We start from the raw sequence: 11463 nt of genomic DNA on the forward strand, positions 1-11463 counted from the left end.
CCCACCATGGGGCTCACCCCACCCTGGCTGGGGTCAGAGATGCAAGCCCAGGCTCAGGCGTGGATATCCCTCCCTGGGCCTGGTGCTCTTCTGTCCCCCACTCCCTCCACCACAGCCCCCTGGGGCCCTTGGGTTTGTGGTAGGAGTAAGGGGTAACGGGCAGGGCCTGGGGGAGCCAGGGGCTGGGCCAGCCAATGGGATGCCTCAACGGAGCCAGCTGACTTCCTGTCCTTTCTTTGTGACCCCAGCAGCCACCATGGAGGTGATGAACCTGATTGAACAGCCCATCAAGGTGACGGAGTGGCAACAGACGTATACCTACGACTCAGGCATCCACTCCGGCGTCAACACCGGCGTGCCCTCGGTCAGCAGCAAGGGCATCATGGAGGACGAGGAGGCCTGTGGGCGCCAGTACACGGTCAAGAAGACCACGACCTACACCCAGGGGGCGCCTCAGAGCCAAGGTTGGGGACTATCCCAGGGGAATCCGTCCTCCAGCGGAAAACTAGGCTGGGCCCCGGAGGGAGGTCAGGGTAAAAGGAGGCAGATTTCAGGGGCCTCCCAGTCTGAGGGGGGAGGCTCAGCTCCTGCTCTCTGAGGTCCACCCAGTCTGAGGGGGGAGGCTCAGCTGCTTCCGGAGACCCCCATCTGGGAAGGAGGCAGATTCTTCTTCATGAACCTCCAGAATGGAGGGGAGGCAGACCCTGCCCATCCGTCTGAAGGAAGAGGCGCAGTCCTCGCCTTCTATGAAGTTACGGCATAAAGAAGAGGCGTCACTATTGCCCTCGGGGACCGTGGACTGTGGAAATCAGAGTCCTTTTGTTCTGCTAGAGGAGGTGCAGTTCGCAGCCTGAGGGCTCCTGGTGGGGGGCGGGGAGGAGTGAAGGCTGGCATGTGGAACAGCTGACATGGAGGTGGGCCAAGGTCAGGTGGTGAAGTAGGCTAGAGGAGGTGCAGTTCTCAGCCTGAGGGCTCCTGGTGGGGGGCGGGGAGGAGTCAAGGCTGGCATGTGGAACACGCTGACATGGAGGTGGGCCAAGGTCAGGTGGTGAAGTAACCAGCCTGTTCTGGGGCTTAGGGATGGGGATGCCCCGCCAGCATTCAGGTGGGAAAGCCATGTCCATGTCTCCTCCCTGGTTAATTGGAGGGTGGAAACCCTGCCTCCCTCTCCCCAGGGCATCGGGACACTGGCCAGGACAGTGGACTCCCAGGTCCACCCAGGAGGTGGAACCTGGAGTCTGAGCTAAGAACCCACCTCCTGCTCTCCGAAACCCACTCTCCTGACTTTCTCTCTGGTCTGCTGTATGGTATTGGGTGTCTACGGCCTCTGAGCCTCGATTTGCCTGTCTATATAATGGGAGAGTTGCCTCCCATGGAGATGATGAGGGTATAATTAATATCATGAGATTTCAGGGTTGAGGAGAACCAGGCTGTCTCATCCGACCTTTACCTGATTGTTAAGGGAGGGACGCAGAGTCGAGGTTGGGGCTCTGGAGTCAGATTGTCTGAGTTCAGATCCCAGCTTGGGTCTCAATCTCTGTGCCTCAGTTTTTTCATCTGTAAAGTGGAAATAATAATAGTATTTATCTTGGCCCTGGTTGGTTAGAGCATCAACCTGATACACTGAGGTTGTGGGTTCCATATCTGGTCAGGGCACATACAAGGATCAGCCAATGAATGCAAAATAAGCGGAATAAGAAATTGACCTCTCTCTCTTTCTCGCTCTCTCTGAAATCAATAAATAAAAATTAAAAAAATATATCAGATTCAGATCTTATTAACTATACTAAAAATATCTTGTAAAAATAGTACTTATCTTGTAGGGTGGTACGATTAAGTGAGAAAATACAAGAAAAATGCTTAATTCACTGCCAGGTATATAATAAATACTCAAAAAATGTTAGCTATTCCTATTAATAATAATAATCATCACTAACATTTCTGTAGTGAGATGTGCCTTACACACGAATCCTTTCATTTCAGAGAAATTCACAGCTATTATCTCATTTAATTCTCATAAGAATTCCCTGTGGTGGACAGAACAGGTGGTGCCCCATTTTACAGATGATGGAACTGAGGCGATGGTGACTTCCTCAAGGTCACTGGTTAGAGGCAGAACTGTAGTTGGTGTGCTGGGCCTTAGGTCCGGTTGGGAGGCAGCCCAGAGAATGCAGTTGGGCTATTTCCACAGCCTGCCCTGCTCCCAGGTTCCCCTTGCCTGCTTCTGCAGCTCAGTCCCTGCCCGTTGGTCTCTAGGTGACCTGGAGTACCAGATGTCCACGACGGCCAGAGCCAAGCGGGTGCGGGAGGCCATGTGTCCTGGCATGACAGGAGAGGACAGCTCGCTGCTGCTGGCCACCCAGGTGGAGGGGCAGACCACCAACCTGCAGCGGCTGGCTGAGCCATCCCAGCTGCTCAAGTCGGCCATTGTACATCTCATCAACTACCAGGATGATGCTGAGCTGGCCACCCGGGCCCTGCCTGAGCTCACCAAGCTTCTCAATGATGAGGACCCGGTCCGTGGGGGGCCCAGCTGGGGTGGGAGAGGTCGGGTGTCCACAGGGGAGGGCTGGGGATAGAGGGAGGTCTTTGACCCAGAGCCCCATCCGTAGGAAGGGTTTGACCTGGGTCCCCACTGAGCTTTGTGAATGGGTCTCCTGGTCACCACCTTTTCACAGTGGCAGCTGGACCTGGCCGATCCGCTCACTTCCATCCTTCCCTCCACCCGCCCCAGGTGGTGGTGACTAAGGCAGCCATGATCGTGAATCAGCTGTCGAAGAAGGAGGCATCGAGGCGGGCGCTGATGGGCTCGCCCCAGCTGGTGGCGGCTGTTGTGCGCACCATGCAGAACACCAGCGACCTGGACACGGCCCGCTGCACCACCAGCATCCTGCACAACCTCTCCCACCACCGCGAGGGGCTGCTGGCCATCTTTAAGTCTGGTGGGATCCCCGCCCTGGTTCGCATGCTCAGGTACCCACCCCTTCTCACTGGGGGGCCCGGGGCCTCCCTCCCTTGGCCTTGTCCCTCCCTTCCCTGCGCTTCCATACCACGTTTACTGAGCACCTACTATGTGCCAGGTGCAGAACCACGCCCAGTCTTGGTGCTTAGCTGCTCATATAATGAGCAGGTTAGACATGAGGCTACCATATAAACCAGGGCAGAGGCGTGTCTGAGATGGTTCAGACCTCTGAGAAGCTGCTGTCGATGAAGGGAAGAGTATTCCAAGGGAGGGAACAGCGTGCTCCCTGCATCCTTTGGGCCTTGCAGTGTTGAGTGGCCTCTTTCCTCAGCTCAGGACCAGGCTGTGAGTTCCTGGAGGGTAGATGTTGATCCTACTCCCTTCCGAGCCCCTTCCAGAAGGCATGTGGCCTTCTATGTGGTAGTTACTCTACATGGTAGGGGCAGGTAACAGGGGACTACTCTTTGCTCAGCACCGGGCTGGGGGCCCAGGAGCTGGAGGTGACAAGGTCCCGTGGGGAGAGGGGAGGTGCTGTGTGCATAAACGTGGGCTGGGCTCGAGGAACGATGAGATTTTAGCAGAGGGCTGTTTCCATGGGGTGTGGGTACTGGAGAGGGCTTCCTGGGGGAGGTGGCCTACATTTACGCCAGGCCCCTGGGACCCGACTCACCCTAACGCCCTGCCCGCCACCCCAGCTCGCCCGTGGAGTCGGTCCTGTTCTACGCCATCACCACGCTGCACAACCTGCTGCTCTACCAGGAGGGCGCCAAGATGGCGGTGCGCCTGGCCGACGGGCTGCAGAAGATGGTGCCCCTGCTCAACAAGAACAACCCCAAGTTCCTGGCCATCACCACCGACTGCCTGCAGCTGCTGGCCTACGGCAACCAGGAGAGCAAGGTGGGCCCCTCCCCGCCCCAGCCAAGACCCACGGCCCCCTTTACATCGCCTTCTGTCCGGCTGCAGCCTCAGACCGATGCCTCCTGACCGTTTGTAGGTGAAATATACATGTATGTGCAGTCATGCATGTTTCATCGTATATCTATTTTGAGTATAAGGAAAAGAAAAAAATTCATTAGCCTCACACAGCCATTGCTACCTCGATGTGCTCCCTCCAGTGCTATCCTGTAGGCATATTTGTACGTAGCTGTAGTCATAGCAAATGCCTAACTGCATCTGTTTTTATGTTATGTTGTCCTCAAAATTACCCTCTACAATGGCAAATAGCATTTCATTAAGTGGAGGCCCCAGACTTGGTTCTGAGGAAGGGCATCTGAATTGTTCCTGATTTCCCACTTTTTTTTTTTTTTTAATATATTGTTATTGGTCTCAGAGAGGAAGGGAGAGGGAGAGAGAGATAGAAACATCAATGGTGAGAGAGAGTCACCGATTAGCTGCTTCCCGTGTGCCCCACAGAAGGGATCCAACCTGCAACCCGGGCACGTGTCGTGGTCGGGAATCGAACCATGAGCTCCTGGTTCATAGGTCAACGCTCAACCACTGAGCTACACCGACTGGGCTGTTTTCCCACCTTTGTAAACAATGCTGTAATGAACATCTTCAGGCACACAGCTTTCCCCAGAGAATGGAACATTTTTCACCATCAGGGCCAAGCGTTTTTGATGTTTCTCGGCTTTTACCCCGACTGCCAGATCGCTTTCCAAAATGATTGTATTACTTACCATGCCATCAGCGGTGATGTTTGTTAGCACAGTTTCACCTCATCCTGGTCAGCATCTTGGATTATCCTTTTTTCAAGATTTTGGCTTATTGAGTAGTCACACAATCAGGTTTTACCTGAAGCTCAGTAATGGCGGCTCCGTGAGCCCCCTTCCCTTCCTTGTTCGTTGTCACAGTCCCCGTCTGTCTCACACTCCTCCCCGTCTCCCCCCAGCTCATCATCTTGGCCAACGGAGGACCCCAGGCCCTGGTGCAGATCATGCGCAACTACAGCTACGAGAAGCTGCTCTGGACCACCAGCCGCGTGCTCAAGGTGCTGTCGGTGTGCCCCAACAACAAGCCTGCCATCGTGGAGGCCGGTGAGTGCGCTGGCCCGAGGACGAGGCCCGCGTGGCGAGGAGGGCCGAGGTGGAGCCCTGGCTAGCGGCCAGGCTCAGTTAGCTGGGCTCCCCTGTGGCTGACGTCACCCCTGTCCCCCCGCCCCAGGTGGGATGCAGGCTCTGGGCAAACACCTGACCAGCAACAGCCCCCGCCTCGTGCAGAACTGCCTGTGGACCCTGCGCAACCTCTCAGACGTGGCCACCAAGCAGGTGAGGAAAATGTCCGGGTCGGGGTTCGCTTTATCAGCCCCCTTGTCCTCCTGTTTTACCACGTCCAGCCTCCTGTCTCGGAGTCTGACCTCAGGAGCCGGGGGCGGAGGGGGATGGGGCGGAGGCCTCTACATCTTGCCATGCTGTGGCTGAGGCTGGAAGGAGCCTGACCCTCATCCCTTTAGCTCAAGGCTCTAGTCCCCATTAGGAATTCGGGAAGGGGCATCGATACGGGGGCTGATTTTTCTAGGCTGGGTTTCTGGGGGAACCAGGGGAACAGTTTGACCTAGGCCCCGAGGCGGGGAGCAGCTTGAGGGCCCCAGTGGCTAAAAACACAACTTAAGAAAAACTGTAGTTTCAGGACAGTCTCCTGGTCCCTCCTTCCAGCCTGACTCTCATTCCTCAGAGCCCCGTCAGCAGGCTGTTTATGAGCACTGCCATTGCTGGACTGTTGGACATTGTCTTGCTCACCCCTTTTAACACGTGAGGTGGAGTGTGGGACGGGGTTGGTTAGATGAAGAAACAGAGGCTCAGGAAGTCCAGTAGGGCCCTTGGTCCCAGCTGAGAAATGGCAGCGCTGGCAGGTGAACCCAGGGCTGTCTGTCCCCAGAGCCTGGTCTTCCTGTCCCACCACAGGCCCACAGGGCACCCCCTGGGAGACGTGAGGCTGCTGGGTTAGGGGTGTTTCCTGAGCGCAGATTTGGCCTGGGGATCTCTGAAGGGGACAGCGTGAACGCCCAGAAAGGTGGAAGCATGTAAAAATGGGTCAGCTGGGCCACTGAGGCAGGGACCTCAATTTCCTCCTGGCCTGAGGGCCTCCTGCAGCCTGAGTGGGGCTCTGCCTGGGTCTGAGGATGCGGAGGAGGAGCAGGGCGGCTGGAGGAGAGAGCGTGGAGCTGGGACACAGGCCGGGGCTCAGATCCGGCCCACTAGCCGTGGGTCCGTGGGCAAGCCACATGCCCTCCCCGGCCTCAGTGCCCTGCAGGAGGGCACTGCCCTCTCACGGGCACAGGGGTGGAGGTTCCCTGGCACACCAGCAGGGCCCCTTGAGATCAGCCATCGGCCATCGCGCTCCCCTGGGGCATGCCTGGGGGCAGTTGGGAGTCTCTCTCACTCATCACTGCCTCCCCGACCCCCGACCCCAGGAGGGACTGGAGAGCGTGCTGAAGATCCTGGTGAACCAGCTGAGTGTGGACGACGTCAACGTCCTCACCTGTGCCACGGGCACGCTGTCCAACCTGACGTGCAACAACAGCAAGAACAAGACGCTGGTGACGCAGAACAGCGGCGTGGAGGCGCTCATCCACGCCATCCTGCGTGCTGGCGACAAGGACGACATCACGGAGCCTGCTGTCTGCGCCCTGCGCCACCTCACCAGCCGCCACCCCGAGGCCGAGATGGCCCAGAACTCCGTGCGCCTCAACTATGGCATCCCAGCCATTGTCAAGCTGCTCAACCAGCCCAACCAGTGGCCACTGGTCAAGGTACAGCCACCACTGCCGCGGGGGGGGCTAGGCCAGGGAAGGGGCTCTGCAGTCAGGACTAGTGCTGTATCAGTACAGGCAGAGCTGCTGTAACAGAGAGGCCCTCAGTAAGACAGAAATTCTTTCCTCATGGAATGGTTTAGACCCCCTCAGCGGCTCTGCTCCTGAGACCCAGAATCTTTCTCTCTTGTTGCTCAGCCATCCCCAAAGGCAGAGCTCCAAGTTTTACTAGTCACATGACCAACTTGGGCTGTCTCATTACACTGCAGGTTCTGACTCGGTAGGCCTTGAGAGGAGGGGAGTTGTGTTAAGAGAAGGGATAAGGGTGAGGGTCAGGGCATGGGGGTTGGTGGAATGTTCTGGAATGGGGTATCATTTTATTTTTTAAAATATATTTTTATTGATTTCAGAGAAGAAGGGAGAGGGAGAGAAATAGAAACATCAATAATGAGAGAGAATCATTGATTGGCTGCCTCCTGCACACCCCACACTGGGGAATCAAGCCCGCAACCCGGGCATGTGCCTTGACTGGGAATCGAACCATGACCTCCAGGTTCATAGGTTGACAATCAACCACTGAGCCACACGGGCCGGGCTGGGGTATTATTTTAGCAGGGGCTGTCAGAGTTAGACGTTAGACCGACGAGAACCCACAGATCCTATGGAATAAGGGACATGCGCGGGGGTGGTCTCATTCTTGGGAGACCTTCAGCACATCCATGTTCGTCCAGGGGTCAGAGAGATGCTGGGGGAGGAGGAGATGATGCTGGGAAATTGGGATCCTCCAGACACCCAAGAAATGGCCCTGATTGTTGTCCCTTTTCTTGCCAGGCAACCATTGGCCTGATCAGGAATCTGGCCCTGTGCCCAGCCAACCATGCCCCACTGCAAGAGGCAGCAGTCATTCCCCGCCTTGTCCAGCTGCTGGTCAAGGCCCATCAGGATGCCCAGCGCCATGTGGCTGCGGGCACACAGCAGCCCTACACGGTGAGTGAGCCAGGGTGCCCGTGACCGCCCCCCCGGGGGTCTGGCATTCAGTCCTCTGTGAGTGTGTGTGCACGTGAGTGTGTGCTTGGGGAGGCGAGTTGCAGCTGGTGCCACTCCACGGACCAGAGAGGTCTGACAGAGTGTCGGGGGGTGTGAGGCCACGTCCAAGGGCCACCTGTTGCCATGCCCCAATGGCTCCTCTCGTGCAGGATGGCGTGAGGATGGAGGAGATTGTGGAGGGCTGCACTGGGGCCCTGCACATCCTCGCCCGGGATCCCATGAACCGCATGGAGATCTTCCGACTCAACACCATCCCCCTGTTTGTGCAGGTGAGTCTGGGCAGGTGGGCAGGAGAGGTCCCCCCACCCCTGCTTGTCCCCACTGCTGACCTGGGAAGGTCGGCCGCCCTGGGGCTGGTGGTCGGTGTGGTGTGGTGGTTGTTTTGCTTCGCAGCATTTTCTTTCTTTCTTGTGTTTCAATGTGAACTCAGACATTTTTAGGGAAACTCTTTTAATAAAACAGGAACTGCTTTATGCAATGTCAGATGAAGAAAATAGGATAGATTGATGACGATAGTAAAAACCCAGTGGCAATATGCCAGTGTGTTCACAGAGGCTGGCTGTCCGGATGGGGAATTGTGTGGCTTTCTTTTCCGTTTCTTCATACTTTTCTTAGAATTTCCACACTTTCTAGTATGAGCTTGGGGTTAATCCCTAAAGGGAGGCGGAGGAGGGCAGGGCTCTGCCGAGTGCTGCCACCTGCCTCACCCCCACCCTGCGCCCGTCCCAGCTCCTGTACTCGTCGGTGGAGAACATCCAGCGTGTGGCCGCTGGCGTCCTGTGCGAGCTGGCCCAGGACAAGGAGGCAGCCGACGCCATCGACGCTGAGGGCGCCTCGGCCCCACTCATGGAGCTACTCCATTCCCGCAATGAGGGGACTGGTGAGAGGCTGTGCTGGGGGCGAGGGCGAGGAGGGGGCTGGGTCTTGTCCCCCCAGCCAGGGGGAGGAGGTGCCTGACTTGGCCTTTCCTCTGCTCAGCCACCTACGCCGCGGCCGTCTTGTTCCGCATCTCCGAGGACAAGAACCCAGATTACCGCAAGCGCGTGTCCGTGGAGCTCACCAACTCCCTCTTCAAGCACGACCCCGCTGCCTGGGAGGCTGTGAGTACCGGGGGTGGGGTTGGGGGGTGGTGGTGGTGGCCGAGGAAGGCTGCGCAAGTGGCACACTGCACAGGGACAGCACGTTCATGCCATCCTGGCTACTTCATAGACTTTTATTTTATGATTGGATCATTTATGATGCTTCTCAGGAGATGGAAAGAGTAGGTTGAACCATTTGTGGATTTTTAAAAAGATTTTTAATTGATTTTTAGAGAGAGAGGGAGAGGGAGAGAGAGAGAGAGAGAGAGAGAAGCACCGATGTGAGAACGGCACATCATCAGCTGCCTCCTGCGTGTGCCCTGACTGGAAATCAAACTGGCAACCCCTGGTGCCCAGGACCATGCCCAACCTGAGCCACACCGGCAGGCTATCTGTTTTGACCCACCAAAACGGCGATTTAGTTTGGTCCAAGCTGATATAAAATGTGGAGGCAGGAATGCCTTTTCTAACTTGCACAAAGGTTCTCTATAGGCTGTCGGGCTGCCCTGATCCTGGGTGGGGCAGCTCCCGGCACCCATTCTCAAGTCCTCCCCCCTCCATTCCCCTCCGCAGGGCTGTTCTTGTTCTGTGGGTGCCCCCAAGCATGAATGGTGGGACCTCCCCCCCGGGGAGGTGCCTGGGGAGAGGAGTTTGTCAGGGTACTGGGGTTACCCCATTTCATCTTCGGTTCCCTCAAGTGATCTCGCTTTTCCTCTGGCCCCTTTATAGAAGCATCTCTAGCTGCCCACTCGCACCCCCTGCGTTTTCTGCCCTTCCCCCTCCCTCACTGTTTCTCTGTCTCCTTCCTCAGGCCCAGAGCATGATCCCCATCAATGAACCCTACGCGGATGGTAAGCGTGTGCAGAGTTCTCAGGAGCCTAGAGAGCAGGGAGGGACATGGGGGTGTGAGGGAGGGAGAGGCACTGTGTCTGCAGGGCCATGGCAGCTACTGTATGGCACCCACACGCACACCTGTCCAGGTCTCTGACGTGGGAGTTTAGGGAGGCAGGTCAGGTCCCCCGGGGATAGGCAGGGGGCGAGGAGGTGGCTGAGGGCTGTCCAGACCCCCCCAACACACACAGGGTGGTCTGCAGACCCTGGACAGAGTCCCCTTCTCCTTCCCAGACATGGATGCCACCTACCGTCCCATGTACTCGAGTGACGTGCCCCTGGACCCCCTGGAGATGCACATGGACATGGAGGGGGACTACCCCATCGACACCTACAGCGAAGGCCTCCGGCACCCCTACCCCACCGCCGACCACATGCTGGCCTAGCTGGCTCCACCCGGTATGGCGCCTCCCTCTGAGACACGATTTCCTTTCCCGCTAGATCCTCCCTCTCGCGGGGCCCGCTCATGTTTCTGTTGAAACTCTGGCTCCTTTTGGGGGAACGAGTGTGGGGCCTTTTGCTATTGAGCTCCCCCAAGGAAGGCCTGCCTTAGTCTCTATCTTTGCTGGGTGGGGAGTCCTGCCCCTTCTGGGGGTGGTGGGTGGGTGATGCAAGCTTCTAGGGGACACAGTCCTGCCCTGACCTCGGTGTCTGCCCATCCCCAGGTGCGGCTCCTCATCGGAGAGGCTCTCTGTGCAGACGATGGGGCGAGACAGAAAAGTGCCTGAGCCCGGGGGACCAGGGCCGTGACTTCCTGCCGAACCCCGTGCCTCCATAGGGTCTTTCTTGGGATGGTGATCTGCTCCTGCTTTTCTGTTCTGGGCTGTGGGTCAACGGCCCAGGCCCCTCCCCCACCCTGTGGCCCTGGCACTAAAGCTTTAGACTCTGTTTCCCCAGCGGCCCCCCTCCCTGCGCTGGCTGCCCGTCTCCAGCCGCCTGGGCCCCACTGGGCTTTGGTTCCTTCTCTGGGTCCGATTTTCTCATTGCACTCCACCCACCAATTGTCCTGAGCCCCCGGGGTCTCCAGGACCAGGTTCAAGGCCCAAAGTCCCAGAATCCAAAGCTTCTCCTGAAAGTTCAGGGACCGTCCAGGACGATATGGAGCGTGAGTCCCCACTCCAGACCCCTGCCTGCTCCTCTCCCCAGGACGCTCACTGGGCCCTGGCCCCCTCCCGGGGGAGCTCTGGGGACAGCTTCCTCACCCCCACCCCCGCCCGCCCCGTCCCACCCACACGACTGCCCTAGCTGACCCCAGAAGTGCTCTTGGCTGACCCCTCTGGTGTGCGGTGAGGGGCTTTCTCTTCCCCTTCCTGTTTCACCTCCCCCGCATCTCCTGCACGTGGGTGTGGAGGCTGGGGGAGGTCCCTGGGAGAGTTTTATTATTATCGCTTTATGTTTTTGGTTATTGGTTTTTTGTATAGACCAAAGCAGTGAAAATAAAACTAACACACAGATCCAATGGACTCTGTTTTGGGGGGCATGGGCTGGGAGACGGGGGCTCTCTTAGCAGCCTCATGGCCATCCTATTTGTGGGCAAGACACGGAGAGAGGATGGTCGGGGAGAAAGGAACGTTTAAAGAGGCAGAGTCCATTTAATGCAATACAAACTCCTACCTTTCCAACCTGGAACCGGGGGAGCCTAAGAGGGACTAAGAGATGGCCTTTGGGGACACCAGGCCTTCCTCCTCTCTCCAAGGGGCCTCCTCCTTGCTGGCCTCTCAGCCTCAGCCCTG

The 11463-nt window shown here is 57.4% G+C and overlaps 1 protein-coding gene across 1 annotated transcript; it reads left to right on the plus strand.

Annotated features, from left to right (window-relative positions):
* The first annotated feature begins 248 nt into the window (after positions 1-248).
* Positions 249-11185, plus strand: JUP (junction plakoglobin). Its single transcript, XM_014547253.1, has 14 exons — positions 249-464; positions 2257-2516; positions 2735-2973; positions 3658-3859; positions 4854-4998; positions 5126-5229; positions 6375-6713; positions 7545-7700; positions 7910-8029; positions 8490-8640; positions 8739-8860; positions 9651-9690; positions 9965-10129; positions 10396-11185. The coding sequence occupies exons 1-13, from the start codon at positions 257-259 to the stop codon at positions 10114-10116; spliced, it is 2238 nt and encodes a 745-aa protein (XP_014402739.1). The 5' UTR covers positions 249-256; the 3' UTR covers positions 10117-10129; positions 10396-11185.
* The last annotated feature ends 278 nt before the right edge of the window (positions 11186-11463 follow it).

The sequence above is a fragment of the Myotis brandtii genome, unplaced genomic scaffold (genome assembly GCF_000412655.1).
Source record: "Myotis brandtii unplaced genomic scaffold, ASM41265v1 scaffold469, whole genome shotgun sequence".
Classification (NCBI taxonomy): domain Eukaryota; kingdom Metazoa; phylum Chordata; class Mammalia; order Chiroptera; family Vespertilionidae; genus Myotis; species Myotis brandtii.